General features: G+C 42.6%; 1 protein-coding gene across 1 annotated transcript in view; it reads left to right on the top strand.

Annotated features, from left to right (window-relative positions):
• The window catches only part of TRPM2 (transient receptor potential cation channel subfamily M member 2), a 349,568-nt gene that overhangs the window by 159,767 nt on the left and 165,527 nt on the right, over positions 1–24,274 (top strand). The window contains exons 8-11 of the mRNA XM_082260372.1: positions 8,338–8,399; positions 10,727–10,927; positions 13,004–13,106; positions 23,183–23,304. Coding sequence (XP_082116498.1) covers positions 8,338–8,399; positions 10,727–10,927; positions 13,004–13,106; positions 23,183–23,304 — 488 coding nt within the window. The remainder of the gene's footprint in view (positions 1–8,337; positions 8,400–10,726; positions 10,928–13,003; positions 13,107–23,182; positions 23,305–24,274) is intronic.

Raw genomic sequence — 24,274 nt, forward strand, 5'->3', positions numbered from 1 at the left:
TCTGAAGGAAAAAAATGCACCCTGCAGAGGGTGTCCCTAGGTTGAGTACGGTCCCCACTGCCAGGGGCAGAGACCCTATGAACCCGGTCAATTTCAATGGGTGAGGAGGCCGGCCTGCCCAGGATATTGTTGAAAATGTTAACGACAGTGTCACGGAGATCAGCTGGTCTAGTAGTTTCAGGAATACCGCGTAATTTTATGTTATTGTGTCTATGCCGGTTTTCTAAATCGTCATGCTGCAGTTGAAGGTGAGTGAAAGTCGTCTGTTGCTGTTTCTGTAGGCTTTCCACATGAGCGAGTCTCTGCAGAATAGAGTCCCTGTCTTTGGAGAGGGTATGGACTGTGTGGTCCAGGAGTTCCACATTCTGGGTTACTTTAGTAATGTCTTTCTGTAGGGAGGACACAAGCTTAGTGGCTATATCCTCCATATCACGTCTAGTAGGGAGAGACAAAAGTATGGCAGACATCTCAGCCGGAGAGAGCACAGTAGAGGGAGCAGGAATGGACGGAGTATGCAGCCCAGTGCAGCCAGTGGATTCCCCAGATTGAGTGGGATGGTCAGGTGTGTCAGGTGCGACCCCCCGGAATATAGCTGGGGTGCCTGAGAGGGTCGAATGTAGGGGAGGCTCCATGTCACAAGCATTTGATGTGCGTGGGGGTGAGCTGCTTACCTCCTGTTGAGCAGAAGAAGGTCTGGTGTCCTCTCTGGGGACTGCACCTGGCGCCATTTTGCTCCTGGATGCCGAGCGTGTGCACGGAGTTCCGGGCTGAAAAAAGCGGTGAATATCCGCAGAGTGAGAACCTCTGTGCTCCCCCTTTTTCCCTGAACGGCCAGGCATGTAGGGTGGTGGAGATGGGATCAGGTGCCTTCCTGTGCAGCAGCTGGGGCCAGGGCTCCGGCTATGCCATATTCAGGGCGCCATGGCAGGCCCCAGGATCCAGGAGAGGTGTGACTGGATGGGTAAGGGCGGATGAGGCAGCCCCGCAAGGATCGCCGGAACCGCGATCAGGTAACACCTCCGGTCGGGCAGGCTCAAAATCGAGGCCGCGGCTTCACACCGAGGTAGGCCGCAAACACCGCGAGCGGTCCCACTGAACGGATCCAAACAAAAAAGGTATCCCTGGACAGGGGGGCCTTCTGCCAAGGTCCCTGGATGGTTTTGGGACTCGTAGAGGCTACCACTGAGGCGATGGATGCCGATGAAAAAGCGGCCGAGCCGGAGAGCAGAAAAAGACATCCCGGCACAATTATATTTTTACTCCCCCTCCTTCCTGTCTGATTTAAATGAAGACATTGTTTTGCCTTCACTCTGTCCTAAACCTAAGCATCCCAAGGAAATTGCCTTGCACTCTCTGGATGTAGTTCGGGCGATCAGGGTTTACCGGTCAGCCACGGAGTCCTTTAGGAAATCAGAATCTTTTTGTCCTTACTGAGGGATCTTGTAAGGGTTTGGCTGCGTCTGCTGTGACTATATCCAGATGGATTAGGCAGACGGTTGTATAGGTTTATTCATTGAAGGGTCAGGTTCCTCCTTTCCCTGTGACAGCGCATTCTACCAGAGCGCTGAGTGTCTCTTGGGCTTTTCATCATCAAGCCTTTGTTACTCAAGTGTGCAAGGCGGCGACCTGGTCATCCGTGCATACTTTTACAAAATTCTACAAGGTAGTTTTGTTGGCATTTTCGGATGCATTGTTTGGCTGCAAGGTTTTGCAGGCTGCTGTTTAAAGAGACTAGTTTTTCTCTTTCAGGGGTTTATATTTTTTTCTCTATGGGTAATCTCCTGTTGTTCCTGGTTGAGCTTTGTTACCCAGTTGGCTACGTTTAGCCTTTGGAAAAATGTTACCTGTTTTTTTTTTTTTGCGTTCTTCTTACCCCTCATGGCTACACTGCTTTGGGACGGTCCTATAGTATAAGAAGCATAAGGGCTGCGTCTGTCAATGGACCATAGAGAAAACTGGATTTTTGTAAGAACTTACCGTAAAATCCTTTTCTCTAAAGTCCATTGACAGACGCAGCACCCGTCCCTCTGTTATGGGGATGGTTTGTGTCTTCTTTTTCACTGCTTGCTACAAAACTGGCTCGTGGCAGAGTGTGTGTGGGGTTATGCTGTGAAGGACAGCCCCTGTAGGTGTGTCAGTGATTTTTTTCCCTGCCTAGTAATACTCCTGTATGGGGCAGCATAACCCTATGGTATAAGAAGCATAAGAGCTGTGTCTGCAATGGACTTCAGAGAAAAGGATTTTACGGTAAGTTCTTACAAAAATCCATTAATTTTAAATGAAGAATGTGACATATAGTTTTTGAGACCAAGGAGAGGGGGAGAGCTTTCAAGATGGAAGTGACTGCTCTAGGCTTCAACAAAATGGCAGCCTCCAGCAAGTAGAAACGGGAGCAATGCTGGAGAAAATTTACAGCACACACTAGATTTGGTAGCATAATTATCGAAATGTGATGCATGTTCTTTTATTTTTTTAAAGAACATTAACTGTTATCAAACTGTTTTTGGTAAAGTTCTGCTTTAACCATTTAAGCTCTTTGGACATACTACATATGTCCAAAGAGAACTGGTAATCACAAGCTGATGGCTGCAGTTGCAGGCTGTGGGCTAAGAAAATGAAAATTATGTCCAAGCCTCATTTTCACATGTAAACAATGAAACCAGAAGTGATGATGATTTCATCACTTCCAGTTTCAGATCCACCATTTCCTGGCTGATACAGCCAGGGGACATATCTAACCAAGCAGATCTGTACTTGGTTAGATGCCTTCAAGGGCTGGGGAGACATTGGGGTCTTTCAGATCCCTAATGTCTCCAAAAAGAGTACGTGTACCCTGCACAATGCTTTCACATAGGGGTTTCATTAACCTATTGTAATAGCAATCAAGTAAAAAAAAAAAAAAAAAAACTAAAAATTATAATAAAATGTATTTAAAAAAAATTAAAAAAGAAAAAAGAATGGCATAACCCACGTTGCCCCCAACACATGCGCAAACGTAAACTCATTCCAGGGTGCTCACGCATGTGTAAACCACGGTTGCACCACACATGTGACACAGCACTGCGATTGTTAGATTTGGAACAACAATTCTAGCACAAGGGCTCCTGTTAAACTCTAAACCGATGAGCTGTAAAAGCTTTTAAAGCATCACCTATGGAAATGTTTTTTTGCGGTATCACAGGTGCATGCAATTTAAAGACTTGGCATGATTGGTATCAATTTACTCACCGCAACCTTATCTTTTATTTTTTACTAAATGGGCAGTATATTGTGTGTGCTTGCACTAAAATTCATTTTATTATATTTTTCCTGAAAATTTGTTTTTAATAAACAGTTGCACAAATATCATGTGGCATAAAAATTTGCAACTATCATCTTTTTATTCTACAGAGCCTCTGCTTTCAAACAATATATAATATTCTGGGGGGTTCAAGTAATTTTTTGCCAAAAATAAAGATTTATACATATGTGCAAAGTGTGCAAAAATTTGTTGGGGTGCCGAAATAATTAATGGACTTGTTGCGATGCGTGAAAACCCATGTGTTCAACTTCCCCAAAATAAAAATAGTGTATGTTCCAATCTCAGTGCTGCAATGCAGTGTGTTTTTAAAATATGACACATTTTTTTCTGCGTTTTAGTGCATTGGGATGCTCAGAGAAGTCAATGGCATTGTATTGAAATGCATGTTATCCGCTTGGCAACAGGTAATAACAAGCCTTGACGAATGGCTTGTAACCCTTGGCTCCCACTGCTGCCTCAGTTCCTGTGAGTAGAGGGAGAGGGAAAGAAGAGATGCAGGGAGGAACAGTGCTGGATCAATTTAGGACTCATGTAAGCATTTAGGGAGGTGGGGGAGCACAGCAAATTGTAAAACGTTTTACCTTAATGCAGAGAATGCATTCAGGTAAAAAATGTTTTGCTTTTAGAACCACTTTAATCTAAATAGTTTTGTAAGTGCTGAATAAAAAATAATTTTTTGTGGTGCAATCATTTCATCAAAGAATCTGACAATCTAGTCTGGCAGGGCATACAGTAATGGGATGCCAAGGACATAGAATAAAAGGCACCATCAATCAAACATCAATCACAGACCCCAAGAATTACACACGTACAATCAATTCTAAAATAAGGGGGGATATACACCCCACACAGTTTATTAAAAAATGTTAAAATGGAGAAAATACAACATTAATTATTAATAAAGCATAAAATCCCCTCTGCATAGTCAGTTCCTGTCTTTTTTTTGGCAACCAGGTTTTTTTTTAGAAAAAATCTAAAAGAATACAGTCCGGTAAAAAAAATTGCATTTTGCACATCAGTAATTCACCAATTATCAGCAGAAAATAGAAAAGATGGTATTACATATCAAATGAACACATTACTTGCATATAGACATCCTCAGGTAAATAAGCACATGGCATCGCTAATATTTTCCTGCCCGATCCATGTTTTCGCTTCCAGGAGTGCTGCGCTGTGGCTCAATATTTGTATTTGCCTACCTTGGTGCCATCTGTATTTATTGCTTATTACTCCTGCGTGGGTGACCCTTTCTTATGTTTGCTGTTACTGTATGCTTTTGGGTGAACCTTATGCACCTAGTTGTTATTGTTGGTTTGTGTGTTGAAATAATAAAAAAGATAAAAAAAAAAAAAAAAATAAGCACATGGCACCACATAGGACAAATGGACGATCAACCATCAGCTCTTTGATTTGGATAATCAAATTAGTCAGCTCCTGTCTAACAATTATATATCACAGCATAATAGCAGATGACAGGTAAACCGTCTACTGAGAAGCACACGTTCCCTTTGTCGGCAAGGTGCGCTCCAAAGGGAGCATTTACGTGAACTCTGTTGCAGCTGGCGTTGTTGCTGGAAGGGCGCATATACACATGAATCTAATACCTTAGGTAGTATTGTTGCTGGTTGATTTAGCTTTTTCTTCTCCTTTTTTCTATTTTACTGTGTTTTACTGTGGCAGGCTGGCTTGGCTGCGAGAATCATCAATAGGGGTACGTTGGTTCACTGGAGCACTCCTGGGGGCAGCGGGGATGCCGATCCACAGGACCGGTGGGCATGATTGCCGCTGGGCACGCACGATCGCTCCCCGCTGAGAGAGAAGGACAGTCAGCTGTTGTAAACACAGCTGACCATTGTTCTCTCTGAAATGATCACAGAGTGCCTGTGATCCTTCTATATAGGATCACAGGTCTCTATGATCATTTCACAAGTCCCTCCCCCCACAGTTAGAAAACACTCCCCTAGGCTTGCAATTAACCCTTTGATCACCCCTAGGTTAACCCCTTCCCTGCCAGTGTCATTATTACAGTAACAGTGCATATTTTTAGCACTGATTACTGTAGTAACGTCACTGGTCCCCCCAAAAGTGTCAAAAATGTCAGTTAGGGATCCGATCTGTCCCCCCGCAATGTCGCAGTCCCGCTAAAAATTGCAGATCGCTGCCATTATTAGTACAAAATAAATAAAAATGACATAAATCTTTCCCCTAGTTTGTAGATGTGATAACTTTTGCGCAAAACAATCAAAATACGCTTTTTGCGATTTTTTTTTTTTTTTTCCCCAAAAATATGTAGCAGAATACAAATTGGCCTAAAAGGATGAAATTTTCACATTTTGGGGGGGGAATGTTATATAGCAGAATTTCGAAAAATATTGTTTTTTTTTTCTCAGAAATGTCGCTCTTTTTTTTGTTTATAGCGCAAAACATAAAAATCGCAGAGGTAATCAAATACCACCAAAAGAAAGCTCTATTTGTGGGGAAAAAAAGACATCAATTTTATTTCGGTACACTGTCGCACGAATGCAAGATTTTCCGTTAAAATAACGCAGTGCTGAATCGCAAAAAATGGCCTGGTCATTGAGGAGGCAAATCCTTCCGGTCCAGAACTGGTTAAAAAATGCATTCTACCTCTCTATTTGGGGACTCTGATATGGGCTCTATATCTTTCTGTCTTTAATTGTCTGCTTTTGGTTGGGGTATACTGTATTTATTTCTATGTCCCTTTAGGCAAAAGGACTTTATCATTGCCGTTATCTTTCTATCTTTAGCTGTGGGACAAATGGGATATTTGCTTCCCATCTTTAGCATCCATGCTCTTTGCTGGATCTGATTTACCATTGTGTTCCCAAAATATTTCAAACTTGGTGAGAAATTGTCAACACTGTTATTTCTGTGTTATTATCCCAGTAGGACGTTATTCTAAATGTGTGTTGGAGATGCACCTTTTGTTTTTGAATAACCAGTTTATGAGCATTCTTCCCAGGTCTGGGTGTTTCCCCGCATTCGTACATGGTAGGGATCAGCTTGAGATGCCCCAATGCCCTAGCTTGCTGAACACTTGAGGCCTGGTGTTTCTCCATGTCTACATGCCCAGATCAATCTGTTTTTACATTGTATGCATTAGTACTTTGTGTTAATATAAATATTTCCTGTTTGATTTGACTTACAAGCAATTGTTTTTGAGATGTAGTATTATGTTTCTCTTTTTCATTATAATTAGGTATACACTGCATAGTACTATACCTTTTTATTCCTTGCTCCCCTGTAGATGCAGGTGGCTAATCCTTTGAAACTGTAAAAAGATACTTATTAGATAAAAAGAATGAAGAAAATTATATTGTTGGAATCCTCTTGAGTGGGGATGTGTGCTTCTCTTTAGAAGGTTTACCTGTCATATGTGAATATACTTTGATATACAATCACTGGAGAGGAGCTGACTATGCAAAGAGAATTTTAAACTTTATTCATGTTTAAAGGAGTTGTAAAGGCAGAAGGTTTTTTTTTTTTTAATCTTAATTCATTCTATGCTTTAAGATAAAAAGCCTTCTGTGTGCAGCATCCCCCCTAACACTTACCTGAGGTCCCACTCTGTCCAGGGATGTCTACGAGTGTCTCAGCCAACTGAGATTCTCCTTCCTGAGACAGAGCAGTGACACTACTGGCTCCCACTGCTGTCAGTCAAAGTCAGCTAGGTAATCAGGTTAGAAAGGGGACGGGGCCAGGTTGGGGCCCTGTGTCTGATTGGACACAGGAAGCAGTGACTAAACTCGGGTGCCCCCATAGCAAGCTGCCTGCTGTGGGGGCACTCAACAGGAGGGAGGGGCCAGGATCGCAGAAGAGGGACCCGAGAAGAGGAGGATCCAGGCTGCTCTGTGAAAATCCACAGAGCAAGTAAGTATAACATGTTTATTATTTTTATAGAAAAAAAAAACAAGACTTTACAATCACTTTAATGTTGTATTGTCTCTATTTTAACATTTTTGTATGAATAAGCTCTGTGGGCTGTAGATTCCCCCTTATGTTATAATGTTTTGTGCCTGTGTAATTCTTGGGGCACCTCAAAAGTCCACTGCTTGGTATTTTGGGTTTGGTCCTAGTTTGACAGGGAAGAAAGGGTGTACCTACTGAAAAGACTCAGGTCTGTTTACACTTATTAACACATTTTAAAGCTTCAATTACCCTAGCTTCTAGAAATTAAACTAGGTTTTCAGAATGTATCCAGCTAAATTCCAGCACGTATTGCACATTGATTTGTTCATGTCTACTTGTCAGCTCTGAATAATTATAGCTGTGTCAATTTTACAATAATATTGGTACCCTGAAGTTGCTAGCATAAAGTAGTTATTTACTATCAATGCACACATCCCAGTTCTCTCCTTTAAAACTTTCAGAATATGACTTCCATAATGAGGGTCTGGAAACATTAAATTTTCCATTATGTCTCAGAGGAGCTCAATCAAATTACAAAAAATACAGATATTTCACTTACAGTAGTTCAGAATAATGTTTTCCCTAAAAATAATCAATGAAGTTAATCATCTGTACTGTTGTTAAAGCATATTTGTCATTAGAAAATTGGTTTCCTTCTCCTTTGTCAGTCTCACCATTCCAATTTGAAGTCATAAATGGTTGTTGAAGGTACCATAGCTGCAGAAACTTTGAGATCTCAAAGCAGGATGTCGCATGAGGATAAGTAAAAAAAACAGGCTGTTTATTGAGGATCAGCCAGTCTCAACTCTGAATCTGTGTGTGTAGTCACTCCAGGGACAGTTAGACAGGAATTGCTCAAAAAACATTTGGATCATAAATATAATTAATGTAATAAAAATGTATTGTTGCAGTATTTACAGGAGTGGTAAAGGCATTGGAAAATATTAATTAGGAATTAGAGTAGAGGATGGAAACAGAAAAATAAGTGGATCACATATGATCAGTTAGATTACATACATAAGTCTTATTCTATGAAATACACTACCACAATACATAGCCACAATACCCAATTTTGTGACCCTGAATGTATTTTTTTACTTTTCTAGGAGTTGACATCAAGATACCCATAGTCTGTGTTGTACTGGAGGGAGGACCAGGCACCCTAGATGTAAGTTACATTTATCTATGCCACATACATGCTTATAAAATTAGGAACACACCTTTTGCAAATCAGGTTGCCATTTATAAACAATTTTCAACAGTTGGTGTGTATTTGTAATCCCTGCATCTACCTACAATTTCAAGCAGCCATCTGTGAGCCCACCATTTGCACTGGATTGCCCATACATGGTGCATTTGAGCACTAGAAAAAAAACACTGACTGGCATTTTTTTTATTCACAAAAGCTCTTCTGCGTCAGGCTGCACAGTGAGAAACTCTGAAGTGAAAGTAGTAATATATTTTATAGCTAATATTTCAAATTATTCATTGGGTCCTTTTTTGATATTGAAATTGGAATAAAGGTAAGTATTTCACCTTGCCAGCTGCACGCAGGGAGGGGTGGGGGGGGGCGCATGGAGGTTAAGCCACCATTAATCTACATGTAAAAAAATGTGGCAGCTTCTGGGAGGTAGACAGGTGGGGTCCAGGGAAAAAAAAGCTGGAATTGCGCTTTAAAAAGTAGACAGGCAGTAGGCCTGGGAAACAGAGAATTTTCAAAGGTCGATTCGGATATTTACAGGTGCATCTCATAAAATTAACATATCATCAAAAAGTTAATTTATTTCAGTAATTCAACTCAAAAAGGGAAACTGATATATTTTATATAGAAGCGTTAGACAGCGTTGATATATTTCAAGCATTTGTTTATTATTTTTATGATTATGACTTACAGCTAGTGAAAACCCAAAATTCAGTATCTCAGAAAATTTGAATATTACATAAGACCAATAAAAAATAATTTTTAAAACAGAAGTGTTGACTTACTGAAAAGTATGTCCATGTACGGCACTCAATACTTGGCCGGGGCTGCTTTTGCATGAACTATTGCATCAATGCATCCTGGCATTGGGGTGATCACCCTGTGGCACTGCTGAGGTGTTATGGAAGCCCAGGCTGCTTTGATAGCGGTCTTCAGCTAGTCTGAATTGTTGGGTCTAGTGTCTCTTATCTCCCTATTGACAATACCCCACAGATTCTTTATGTGGTTTAGGTCAGGCGAGTTTTCTGGCCAACCAAGCACAGTGATGCTTTGATCATTAAACCAGGTATTGATACTTTTGGCAGTGTGGGCAGGTGCCAAGTCCTGCTGGAAAATGAAATCAGCATCTCCATAAAGCTGGTCAGGAGAGGGAAGCATGAATTGCTCTAGAATTTCCTGGTAGAGGGCTGCACTGATTTTGGACTTGATAAAACACAGTGGACCAACACCAACAGAAGACATGGCTCCCCAAATCATCACTGACTGTGGAAACTTCACACTGGACCTCATGCAACTTAGATTGTGTGCCTCTTCACTCTTCCTCCAGACTCTGGGACCTTGATTTCCAAATGAATTGCAAAATTTTCCACAGTCCGTGATGCTTTAGGAAGCCATGTCATCTGCTGGTGTTGGTCCACTGTGTTTTATCAAGTCCAAAGTCAGCGCAGCCCTCTAACCCATCTATATTAAATATATGAGTTTAACTTTTTGAATTGAATTACTGAAATAAAGTACCCTTTTGATGATATTCTAATTTTATGAGATGCACCTGTATATCCTTCCCCAGCATGCTCCACTGGTAATAACCCTCCTAGTGTTTGTCTAGGGGGACATAAATATTCAGAACTCAAAATTATCAAATTTTCTCACACTATTGCCAGTGAGACTCCCCAACAGCAAGCAGAGACGAGCAATAACACTGAGCTTAGGCAAAACCTAAGTGAAGCAGAAATATTATTTCCAGCTCAGGCTGACTACAGACTAGTAGTACTAAACTTAGACTAGGAAAACTACTGCTTAGGTCAGGGTCCTTATATTGTTTCAGCTCACACCAATAGACAGCCCATAGATTAGTAAGTTTTGTTTTTTTCAACCAGCAGATTGAATGATAAAACTGACCCAATTCCCCTATCCACACTTTCGAGGTGGATGAGGGGATCCTTCCCGCTGTGTCATTGTATTCTTAAAGCAATAAAACTTCCCCACAACCAGAATACACTGATCAGCGTTGCAGGTTATAGCCTACAGTGCTGATTAAGCAAGGAAAATCTGACAGGACAGTTGTACAGCAGGTTGATTGTTTGATTGACTTCTGTACAACCACAGGGCCCATACATGAATTTAAATTTGGATGGTCCCTGCTGAACCGGCAGAACTTTGATCCATGTGAGGCTGGCTTTAATTTGGAGCAGCAGAGAATCAAGTATTGTTTTACTCTAAGACAAATTGTGGGCTTTTACATTAATTAATACAGTTATAAAAGAATGCATACTTTCTGTGCTCTCTGTCTTCAGACAATCTATAATGCTATCAGCAACAACACGCCGTGTGTCATCGTGGAAGGATCAGGACGAGTAGCTGATGTCATTGCTCAGGTGGCACAACTTCCCATTTCAAAAATTACAATCTCCCTGATTCAAGAGAAACTGCACACTCTTTTTCCTGATACATATGACACCTTTACAGAGGACAAGATAGTGGAATGGACGAAAAAGGTAAAACAAAAATCCAGATCTGTTCACTGGTAATTTTTTTTTACGTGTTGGACTGTATTAAAGTTTATCAACAGCAATTTGATTTGAGCTTTGGATAAAGTGAGACATTTTAGAGTCATTTAAGCACACTATACAGTCTTGTGAGTGCAGGATGGCATGGGCAATATATGCATTTTTGCTCTTAAAAAAAACTACTTTGCTTTTTAGCTAATCTTATTTTATGTTTGTTTACAAGGTTATAAACCTATACATTGAGGTTTATTTACTAAAGGAGTTGAGAATGTTCATTAATACATTGTGTGGTGATTCACTTTAATTATACAATTATGTGAAAAGTAAATCCTTGTTTACCTATTTCATCTGGCAGTAATTGGATAATTGAAGCAAATATTCACAGAATTGTGAACATTGTAAATATTTAATACAGAGATCTCCAATAATATTCTATTTGTAGGACTTTTAATGACTTTCTGGTATGAAAGCCCAGCACCAGCTTGTAAGATGATATTTTACAATTTGGTTCTATTCCAAATCAAATCAATATTTGGTGTGAGCACCCGTTGCCTTCAAGACAGCATCAATTCTTCTAGGTACACTTGCACACAGTTTTTGAAGGAACTTGACAGGTAGGTTGTTCTTATCATGTTGGAGAACTAACAACCAATCTTCTGTGGATGTAGGCTGCCTCCAATCCTTCTGTCTCTTCAGGTAATCCCATACAGAGTCAATGATGTTGCAATCAGAACTCTGTGGAGGCCAAAGCATCACTTCCAAGACTCTTTTTTTTTTACACTTAAAATAGTTCTTAATTACATTGGCTGTATGTTTGGGGTCATTGTCTTTCAGAATACATTTGGGGCCAATCACACGCCTCCCTGATAGTATGGCATGATGGCTAAATATCTGCCTTTATTTCTCAGCGTTGAGGACACCATTGATCTTTACCAAATCCCCAACTCAATTTGCAGAAAAGCAGCCCCAAACTTGCAAGGAATCTCCAAATACTCATTTTACTGCTCTTTAACTCTCTGGCAAACACACTGCATCCAGCAGTTTCCTTGGCCGACCACTGCGTCTACAGTCCTCAATATTCCCCGATTCTTTGTGCTTTTTCAAAAGAGCTTCAACAGCACATCTTGAAACCCCAGTCTACTTTAAAATATTTGCATGGGAAAGACCTTGCTGATGCTGTATAACTACCATGTGTCTCGTTGCTGTGCTCAGGCTTCCCATTGTTTATGAACTGTGACTTGAAACTGTCTTCCACAACCTTACCTTAGTAGCAAAGTTTGGCTATTCTCCAGTCAGTTTTAAGCCTTCTACTAACTGTTTTTGTTTCAGGTAATGACTGTGTTTCAACCTACATATGAAATTGATGATCCTTAACTCCTGCTTGGTATAATTGGTTAATCATACACCTGGCCATAAATGAAGCAAATTTATTTGCAGGAAAGAAATTTGCTCAATTCCCCCATCAACACAGACGATGTTGATGCGAGAATCCCTCCTCCCCGTTTCTTTGCGCTTCTTCAAAAGAGCTTGAACAGCACATCTTAAAACCCCAGCCTGTTTTGAAATCTTTGCATGGGAGAGACCTTGCTGATGCATATATGTAGTAGCCACTAGCGATAATCGCAAGAGAATCCGGCATGCTGGTTGTACCCAAGTTGAACGATCGAGATTCAAACCGCATATGGCCGACCTAATAGTACAAAATCCCTGAATTGTTGCAGTAGTAAAAAGTGTTCAAGTGTATGAAATGATGCTGGTTTGCAGGCAAAGTGTAGTTATAATAAATATTTGTTTTAGACTTCTCTTCTGCTAGCTCCCTTTGCATTTTGTACATTGATAACAAAAGAAAAAGTATGAACTGGAGTCTCCCCCTTTCCCCCATGTTATTGCCAAATGAAGCTCTCGCCTATAATTAGAAAAGATTGAATTGAAATTTAAATAGGAAGATTTAAAGTACTCCGTTGTATTGTCCTCATCAGGATGTGAAGGAGACACAAATTAAATAACAGTGATGTTTTATTGCTGTTAACTGTAGTTTATTCTCCAGACAAATAATTTTTCCAGATACAAGATATCATGAGGCATAGTCAGTTGCTTACAATCTTCCAAGCAGACAAGGATGATCAGCATGACATTGATGTTGCCATTCTTCAAGCCTTACTTAAAGGTATTTATTGTATTGAACACATTTTATAATTTTCATCTAATATATAAATTGTGTAAAGTTTAAATGGGTTTTAAACAGATGTTTTATATGTTGTTTCATTATGTGTAAAACATTTCACGTTTGAAAATAAGCATTTTATATAAAGTACACTCCTGACTCTGAAATAAAAGTGAATTATGGATTTTTACAGACTGCAGCAAAAGCTGGTTTTGTCTCTCCCCTCCTCCCTCTCCTCCCCTACTATCTCCTACTCTCTCTCTTTTTCTCTTGCTTCCTGTCTCTTATTGATCTTTCATAGTTACATAGTTAGTGAGGTCGATAAAAGACATCCGTCCATCCAGTTCAACCTATGATGTGCGTGTGTGTTTGCTGTTAACCGTACATTGTATACCCCTGTATGTTGTGGTCTTTAAGGTCCCCATCTAATAGTTTTTTGAAACTATCAATGCTCCCTGCTGATACGACTGCTTGTGGAAGAGAATTCCACATCCTTACCGCTCTTACAGTGAAGAACCCCTTACGTATTTTAAGGTTAAACCGCCTGTCCTCTAGTTTTAGTGAGTGGCCACGTGTCTTATTGTATTCCCTTTCTCTGAATAGTTTTTACCTTATGCTAGGGTCGCCAGTACAGTATTTGTACATTGATATCATATCCCCCCTCAATCGTCTCTTCTCCAGAGAGAATAAGTTCAGTGCTTGTAGTCTTTCCTCATAGCTGATGTCCTCCATTCCCCTAATTATTTTTGTTGCCCTTCTCTGGACTGTCTCCAGTTTCAGCACATCCTTCCTGAGGACCGGTGCCCAGAACTGGACAGCATACTCCAGATGCGGCCAGACAAGAGTCTTGTAGAGAGGGAGAATAATCTCTTTATTTCTGGAGTGAATCCCCTTTTTTATGCATCCCAGTATTCTGTTGGCTTTGCTTGCAGCGGCTTGGCATTGCATGCCACTGCCAAGCCTGTTGTCTACCAGTACTCCCAGGTCCTTTTCCATCCTAGACTCACCCAGAGGTTCCCCCCCTAGAGAGTAGCTTGCTTTCTGGTTTCTGACACCCAAGTGCATTACTTTACATTTTTCAACATTAAACCTCATCTTCCATGTAGTTGCCCACCCCATTATTTTGTTCAGGTCCGCTTGTAAGGTTTCCACATCCTGCATAGAAGATATTGGCATGCTTAGTTTAGTATCATCTGCAAATACTGAGATTGTACTCGATATCCCCCTCCTCTAGATCATTTATGAATAAATTAAACAGGATTGGCCCCAGGACAGAACCTTGGGGGACCCCACTTTCCACACCCGCCCAATCCAAGTACTCCCCATTAATCACCACCCTTTGCACTCTCCCCTGGAGCCAGTTCTCTATCCAGGTACTCACCTTATGGTCCATACCTACCTTCCTTAGTTTGAACAGTAAGCGTTTGTGGGGAACGGTGTCAAAGGCCTTTGCAAAGTCCAGATATACCACATCCACAGGCTTACCTTTATCTAGGTGGCAGCTCACTTCATCATAGAAGGTTAATAGATTGGTTTGGCAAGAACTATTTCTCATGAATCCATGCTGATTACTACTAATACCATTTTCATTACTAAAGTCTTGTATGTGGTCCCTTAACATCCCCTCCAAAATCTTGCAGACTACTGATGTTAGGCTGACCGGCCTATAGTTACCCGGGATATATCTCTGCCCTTTTTTAAATATTGGTACCAGGTTGGTTTTTTCCAATCAGCTGGCACCATACCCTTCTGTAAACTATCCTTAAAGATCAAGAATAATGGTCTGGCAATCACCTGGCTGAGCTCTTTAAGAACCCTCGGTGCATGCCATCCGGTCCCGGTGATTTATTTATGTTAAGTTTCTCTAGTTTAGTTCTAAGTCTATCTTCTGTTAGCCATGGCGGTACTTCCTGAGGTGTGTTATTTAGTTTAGCCTTACAAGCTGGGTTAGTGTAGCCCCCAAACTCTTTTCTGAAGACTGAAGAGAAGAAATTATTTAACACTACCGCCTTTTCCCTGTCCTCTGTGGCCAAATCTCCTTTGTCGTCTTTTATGGGGCCAATGTGTTCTGGCCTCGCTTTCTTATTGTTTATATACTTAAATAATTTTTTGGGGATTCTTTTTACTCTCTTCCGCTATATGTCTCTCGTGTTCTATTTTAGCCGCCTTGATTTTATCTTTACATTTCTTATTACACTCTTTGTAATGCTTGAATGCTGCCAATGACCCCCCAGCCTTGTATTTTTTGAAGGCCTTTTCTTTAGCATTAATATGCATTTTTATGTTGGAGTTTAGCCACCCAGGGTTTAGTTTTGCTCTTTTAAATTTATTTCCCTTTGGAATGCACTGGCCAATCCCTTTGTTAAGTATGCTCTTGAAGCACTCACATTTTACCTCCATGTTCTTTGCTCCCAGGGTTCTATCCCATTTGATATTTTCTAGCAGAGAGCGCAGTTTTGGGAAAATGGCTCTTTTGAAATTCAGTGTTCTTATATTACCCTTATGTTTCCTATTACTATGATTAATACTGAAACGAATTGACCTATGGTCACTGTTTTCTAAGTTGCCCCGTATTTCTATATCCGTGAGCAGGTCTGTATTGTTGGTAATCAGTAGGTCAAGTACCGCACTGTTTCTTGTCGGTGCATTCACCATGTCACCCATGAAATTGTCCTGCAAAACATTTAGGAACTGCCGAGCCTTGCTGCCAATCCTATCTGTAAATGGAGGTCCGCCTCCCCCTCCTCCCTCTGGTTGGGGGGCCTATAGCATATGCCCAATATTACCTTCCCCACAGTGCCTTCCCTTTGAAGTTCTACCCATAGGGATTCTACCTCGTCCATAGCTCCATTATTAATATCATCCCTCATATTTACCTGTACACTGTTCTTAATATACAGACATACCCCTCCCCCTTTTTTACCTTCTCTATCTCTCTGATAAAGGGAATATCCCTCAATGGTCGCCATCCAGTCATGAGAGCTGTCAAACCAAGTCTCTATTATCCCCCCAAAATCGAAGTCCTCCTCAAATATCAGCAGCTCCAGCTCTCCCATCTTGTTGGCCAGGCTTCTGGCATCGGTATATAAACCTTTTAATTTTGACCGGTTACATATATCCTCATTTGATGTTTTTAGGCTGCTCTTGAGATTTTTCCCCATACCCAGCCTGGGTTTAGGAGATCTGAACACCCTACCGCTAATGTCCCCATTTGTGCCCTCTGGATCTTGCTTTCCACTGGCTAATTCTACATCTGTACCCTCCCCCCCATCACCTAGTTTAAAAGCCCCTCTAACTTTATGGCCATCTTCTCACCCAGTACGGCTGCACCCTCCCCATTTAGGTGCAATCCGTCCCTACCAAAGAGCCGGTGGCCGACTGAGAAGTCGGCCCAGTTCTCCAGGAACCCAAAATCCTCCTTACTACACCAGTGTAAGGTTCTGGCACTCTCAGTGCCTCCTATCACATTTATTCCGGGTGATTTCCATCTACCTAGACAGAAGAAACACATATAGGTGTGTTTCCCTTTAAGGCTGAAGCTGTCATCACCCAGCGCCGGACTAGATGGCTATTTAGGGCGTCGGTTCTCACTCACATGTGTTCGTTCAAACACCAGTACCTGGATACTAATCTTGCTTGAAGCTTCCATGCTTGCAAGCTCTCCTCGCTGACGAACCTCGCTGCGCTGATCCCTGCATCCCGCTACTGGATCATCCGCATCTCCTGAGCGATCCTTCGGCTATCGCTATTAGTGCTAAGTACCCCACAGGGGAAATCTCTATAGACTTGTACTAGGCTTACACTATTTAGCTCTGCATAGCAAGGACTGTCTTTTACATCTGCATAACTAGATTGCTAGCTCTTGAGGCTACTGCTACTATTTCCTGCACTGGGTTGATCTCTCCTGTATGCACCTGCTACTCTGTCATCTGTTATCATACATGATCGCTAACCCTTCCTGCATCCATCTGCACTGTCTCACCTCAAGTGTCTGTCACCTACCACTTCCACTCAAACCTATCCCTAAGACCTTTATCATTGTCTTACCACATGTATATAAAGTCACACTAGGAACCAGCTTAATTACTGTGTGTATTTACTTGCTGAAATAAGACCTTCCATACATGATGAGTCATTGAGGTTGGGATTGGTATCTCAGCATATCTCCTACATGACTACTGACGTGGAACTACTTCTGCAGCTGAAAATCCACACCTTATAAGAAACGCAAGGAGCGTTACAGATTGAACGAACCCAAAAAATGGATTCAGCAGAAGTAGCCACTCAGGTGACACAATTAAAACAGCAGGTATCTGCGTTAATACACGCACTTGCTGAATTGAAAAACGACAATCAGGCTCTGTCGCAGCAGGTAATTAGACTGACACAACTTACCTCTGCTCAGTCCCCTGAACCCAAGATAAATCCCCCTTTGGTATTTACAGGCGATCGCAAAAAATTTCGCGAATTTAAAAACGCATGTGAGTTACTTTTTTTGCTAAAACCTCGTACCTACCTTACTGATCACATTAAGGTTTGTACTATTATTTCTTACCTATCAGGCGATCCTCGAGCCTGGGCAGATTCTCTTTTTGAAAAAAACGACCAGCTTCTCAACTCCTATGCCTTGTTCCTGGCAGAGCTCACTAGCCTATATGATGACCCCAATAGGCAGAGTACTGCCGATCTTCAGTTAAGATCCTTGAAACAAGGAAAAAGGCCTGTAGAAGACTTTGTCGCAGAATTCAAGAGATGGACCCTTGATTCAGGATGGAATGATGCATCTCTGAAAACCCAATTTAGGCTTGGCCTATCAGAAGCCGTCAAGGACGAGCTCGCCCGAGCAGAGATGCCAAAAACCCTGGATACATTGATACAACTCAGTATCACCATAGATAGAAGACTACGAGAAAGGAAGTCTGAAAAAATGGAAATGCCATTATCCAGTTCTTCTCAGAATTCAGCTATTGACCCCACTCCTAAACCCGCTCCAGGTAACCACAGACCCCGGCTACCTAAGGAAAAAAGGAGACCTAGTAGATATGGTGATCCTGCCTGGTCATGGTCCGAGCCTGCCTCAAACAGTCGACCTTGTCACTCTGACACATCCCATTTGGACCCTGATCCTACAGAGATGGATGAGGAGCCTATGGAGATTGGTGCCATACATGCTAGGTTGTCCTCACAAGAAAAAAGAGATCACAGGAGAATCTGTGGCCTTTGTTTTTATTGTGGTGAAGGGGGACATTTCATTACATTCTGCCCAACCAGACCCCATAGGCCTAAGGCTCTCCCAATGGAGGCCAGGCGAATCCGAAGGGTCTTCCCTGAAAAACAGCCTGGAAATTATCAAGGCTGTTGCCAGCCCTGTCCCCGTTCTATATCAGTGAAGGACACCCAGAAATTAACAAATATTGGAATAGATATTCCTTCAACTCCAGTGAACTTTATACCACGTTCAAAAAACCCTCCTGTACCACCTCCTGAGGATACTCCTATTTTTGCAAGCACATTTCTGGCTTCCGATGAAAATACAGAGATTCTTGCACCTGACTGCGTACGTGCTTCTAATGGCACGGTGGTATGTAGGAAGGATCTGAGGATGTTTGAAGAAGCATTGGTTGCTAGGTCTACTAGGATTACTTCGGATGGTTATGCGTCCGATTCTAGTGAGGGGTCCATGTAGCAGACACCCTAACAACAAGTGATCCGATTCTCATCGGTTACCAACCTGATCCGATTCTCATATCGGCAACCATTTTTTTTTTTTTTCCGATTTTCATATCGGAGACCAGTCTTATCCGATTCTCGTATCGGCAACCAGTATTATCCGATTCTCATATCGGCAACCATTTTTTTTTTCTTCCCGATTTTCATATCGGCAACCAGTCTTATCCGATTCTCGCATCGGAGACCAGTCTCATTCCGATTCTCATATCGGCAACAAAAAAAAAAAAAAAAGAGAAATTTTTTTTTTTCCTTCCGATTTTCGCATCGGCAACCAGTCTCATGTGATTCTTATATCAACAACCAGCCTTAGAGGCCTTCCGGAGCCGGCCTTATGGGGGGGGTAATGTAAGGTTCTGGCACTCTCAGTGCTCCTATCACATTTATTCCGGGTGATTTCCATCTACCTAGACAGAAGAAACACATATAGGTGTGTTTCCCTTTAAGGCTGAAGCTGTCATCACCCAGCGCCGGACTAGATGGCTATTTAGGGCGTCGGTTCTCACTCACATGTGTTCGTTCAAACACCAGTACCTGGATACTAATCTTGCTTGAAGCTTCCATGCTTGCAAGCTCTCCTCGCTGACGAACCTCGCTGCGCTGATCCCTGCATCCTGCTACTGGATCATCCGCATCTCCTGAGCGATCCTTCGGCTATCGCTATTAGTGCTAAGTACCCCACAGGGGAAATCTCTATAGACTTGTACTAGGCTTACACTATTTAGCTCTGCATAGCAAGGACTGTCTTTTACATCTGCATAACTAGATTGCTAGCTCTTGAGGCTACTGCTACTATTTCCTGCACTGGGTTGATCTCTCCTGTATGCACCTGCTACTCTGTCATCTGTTATCATACATGATCGCTAACCCTTCCTGCATCCATCTGCACTGTCTCACCTCAAGTGTCTGTCACCTACCACTTCCACTCAAACCTATCCCTAAGACCTTTATCATTGTCTTACCACATGTATATAAAGTCACACTAGGAACCAGCTTAATTACTGTGTGTATTTACTTGCTGAAATAAGACCTTCCATACATGATGAGTCATTGAGGTTGGGATTGGTATCTCAGCATATCTCCTACATGACCACTGACGTGGAACTACTTCTGCAGCTGAAAATCCACACCTTATAAGAAACGCAAGGAGCGTTACAACCAGCTCCTCAGCTACTTGTTAACTTCCCTAATCTCCCGCTGCCTCCCTGGTGGGGCTCGAGGTACAGGTAGTATTTCTGAAAATACTACCTTGGAGGTCCTATTCCTCAACTTAGCTCCTAAGTCCCTGAAATCGTTTAGGACTCTCCAGCTTCTTCTGCCTATGTCATTGGTACCCACGTGTACCATGACAGCTGGGTCTTCCCCAGCCCCACCCAGTAATCTGTCCACCCGATCCGCGATGTGCCGAACCCGAGCGCCCGCTAAACAACAGCCCGTTTGGCGCTCACAGTCTTTGTGACAGATTGGACTGTCTGTTCTTCTAATGATTGAGTCCCCTACCACCAGCACCTGTCTTTCCTTTCCCTTTTCTCCCGGCCTTATTGGAGGAGTTCTTCCCCTGGCAGCTAGGGGCGTCGCTCTGCTCCAGCAATGCTGGTCCCTGACTGGTTTCCCCAACATCACGCAATGGGGCATATTTATTGGGGTGCTCCAGGCCAGGACCGGCCTCCTTGCCTTGTCCCCTTCTACCCCTCCTAACTGTCACCCCTCTACTCTGCTCTGCTGCCTGCACCTCCAATACTCTGCCCACCTCTGTGCAGGCCCCTGCCTGCGTCTGATGGGAACGATCCCGGCTCTCCTTCAGTATGGACATTCGGCTCAGTGTTGCCAGCTGCTTCCCTGGATTCAGGACCTGAACTTCCAGGGAGGCAACGTGCTTACATTTTGCGCATTTGTACTCGCCCTCGATCGCATGATCGAGGAATGCATACATATCACAAGATGCACACCAAATTGCATCTCCACACTTGCCAGGCATTGTACCTACTAATCTAATCGAAGAATGCCCCTCGCGGTGGTGGTCAGTGCGAAGAATGCCCCTCCATGATGTGCCGAACCCGAGCGCCTGTGACAGATTGCACTGTCTGTCCTTCTAATGATTGCATCTCCACACCCGCCGGGCATTGTACCTACTAATCGAATCTAATGGGGATAAAGTAATTTTAGTCTATCCTGTGTGGCTGTTTCCTAGCTTCCTAACTCTGCTTTCTCACCCTCTGGTACCCCGCTACACTCACTTGACACTCACAGTCGCACAACACTCACAATCGCACAGCCTGGTCAGTCGCACAACACTCACAGTCGCACAACACTCACAGTCGCACAGCCCGGTCAGTCGCACAACACTCACAGTCGCACAGCCCGGTCAGTTGCACAACACTCACAGTCGCACAACACTCCCAGTTGCACAGCCCAGTCAGTCGCACAACACTCACAGTCGCACAACACTCACAGTCGCACAGCCCGGTCGGTCACACAACACTCACAGTAGTAATAGGTACTCACAGGCACTCAGGTAATTATAGGTACTCACAGATACTCAGGTACTACACTACACCCTCAGTCAGTGTTCAATCACAGTCACCAGTCTTACTTACCTAGTGTGTGCCCCTTTAAGCCTGTCACATGCAGTTTCTTGATGGCGATTCTTCCCTCAGTCGGTCAGTCTTCCTCTCTGCACCCGCCTCCCTCTGTCACTTCCCGGTCAGCCTTTGCTCTGTTAGTCTCCTCTTCTCCCTCTCTGTGTGTGGGGGGGTTACCGCACCGCTCGCCGCCTGCCGCAAAAGGGGGGGGGTTTACTGCACCGCTCGCCGCCCGCAACAAGGGAGGGGGGGTTACCGACCCGCTCGCCACCCGCTTTTACTTCTGGGGGGGTTCTAGCACTGCTCGCCGCCGCCTGCTTTACTGGGGGGGGTTACTCACACACTCACACACGGTCGGTCACACACCCGCTCATCTCACTCGCACGCAGCCACTGATCCCGCGCTCTGCTCTGCTCCACAGCACAACCTGCCGGTCACCCTGACATGGAAAAAGAATTGTGATTTCTTGTAAATGGATAGCTGGTAGGACTGTATGGGACCAGATAAACAGAACTAGCAGAAGAAGGAATTAGTCAATCCTGTGACTTATTTAGCTGTGAGTGTAAATTTGAGTTTGAGCTATTGAGAACTGTAGACACCATGGTATGTTTTTTGCAAAGCAGATAAGAACAGATAGGTAAATAGGAACAGAGACCTGGTGATCCAGCTACTTGTTGAAAAAAAATGTACAAAACTAAAAAAGTAAATGTTTTTTGTCAATGTACTAATTAAGATATGAGCATAATAAAGAAAGAAAGAAAACAGAAGAAACCCAATACAGTCCCTTAATGCACTGTTGTTTAGAGCTAAAATCACTGCTTAAGTTAGGGTCTCTTTAACAGGAGAAATGTGTCTCTCTCAAGCAGTGTACAGCAACATGCTGCTTTACCCGGTGGTTGAGTTCTGCTTCTATCAGGCAAAAGGGTGAATGAATGAATGAATGAATGAGGGAAATTTGTCAGTTGAAGCTGTGTGTTGAATTGGAGAGGAGAGCACATCTTATACTCTTAGGAGAGGATGGATAAAGATTTCCATGTAATCACGAATTGGTGTCTCCCTAATCTTTTGATTTGATGGTATTGGCAACTTTGTTCCCCGGAGTAAAAGATTACCCTCTGATGGAGAAAGATGGGAGAGAGAATACTTATATTGTAGAGAACAATTAGGTTTTGCTTATAAAGAAAAAACATTTTTTAAGAAGAAATTGATATTTTTTTTATATATGCACATGCATGGATTTCCTTTACTCTAGTAGCACTAAAAAGATGTCTAAGGGAAAACTGCAATCTGTTAAAATGGGGGGATCTAAAAGGGAAAGAGAGAGAGAATGCAAAGACTATTGAGTTCTGTAAACAATGCGGTGATTTCAGAAGAATTTGGGGTGGAATCAACCAGATGTGGTAACTTTCTTTGATGGGAATTATTAGTCCCCACAAAGCAGCAATCTGAGAGGAATGGGAAGATCTAAGCTATCTGCATGACAGGTATGCATGTAACTGGCAGGACTCCTCCTGGAGGAGCGTTAATGGAGCATCATCAGACCTGGCTCCTGAAGAGGACCTTTCCTTGAGTCCTTTTAATAAGGACCTGTCCATGATAGAAGAAGCATACTGGACTGGGTGTACTGTCAAAACTGTGGGCCTGAAACTGGCTTCTTTATCAGCAAAATGTGTATAACATGTCTCTGAGTTTGTTTTCTCAGTAATTTTCAACACTTTCTTAACTTTCTTAACTGTTTATAGTTAGTGCTATTTTTCTATTTTTTTCCAGCCTCTCTAAGTCTTGATCAGCAAGGACATGAAAACTGGGACCACCAGCTAAAGCTGGCAGTGGCATGGAACCGAGTTGACATTGCTAAAAGTGAGATTTTCATAGATGATCATCAGTGGAAGGTGTGTTGGCCAACTTAACTATTCAGTTAATAAGCTAAACTATATTTTCATTCAAGTATATGTGAACCCCTACCTTGTAAAAACAACCCATTCGTTTTCAAATATAATTGTAAAGCAAAATGTTTGTATATATAAACAAAATTATAAATACATTTTTTTTTTAAATAATTGGTCACATGCCATCTGTTCTCAGCTGTATAAGGGGCATAGAGAGCTGGGGATGGAGACTGCAGGGTGTGTGTCAGTAGGAGGCAGTGGAACAGCAATACACCGATCTTCCCAGTAATTAGCTGTGCATGGGGCATGTCAGCACGTTTGATCACTGAAGTAGAATTGTTTTAAACCCTTCAGTTGGGTCACACGTTTTTACCATCCTTCAACTGCTCCCCCTGTTGCTGCTGAGGCAACCCCTGGGGATGTACAGATGCCATGGCTGCTAAGCTATACTACACTGCCACAGCAGGAATTATACCACTTGTCAAAACACAGGAGGTGGTGCTGCCCTCCAAGCATGACCCATTCATGTGAATAATGCTGCCCTGTAACCCCCCCCCCCCCCCCAAAAAAAAATGCACAATGCTTGCGGGTACGGCAGGCTTGTCTGATAATTAGGGGGCTAACACAGGCAGCAAGGAGACAGTTCAAAGAGCGAACAGAACATGGATCATGCTTTAGACAGCAAAGCAAGTCTAAACAAGGCCTAATCCACCCCCTTCTGGCCTCCCTGCCATTCACAGGACTCGTATTACTACACTACACAATACATTGCATTCTGTGAATAGGCAGTGGAATCCTGTCATTCAGCGGCTCCACCACCCATTCACAAAACATACATTGCATTTTGGGAATGTAAAAATTTGAGTTCTGTTGATGGCTGAAAGGGCAGGAGGGAACAGAGTGCACTGTGCAGAAGGAGGGGAGTGCACTGTGCAACTTTTTTCAGTAGCAGTGGTTGCAATTAACTCTTACA

Source organism: Pelophylax lessonae, assembly GCF_965119305.1.
Source record: "Pelophylax lessonae genome assembly, chromosome: 6".
NCBI classification, from domain to species: Eukaryota; Metazoa; Chordata; class Amphibia; order Anura; family Ranidae; genus Pelophylax; species Pelophylax lessonae.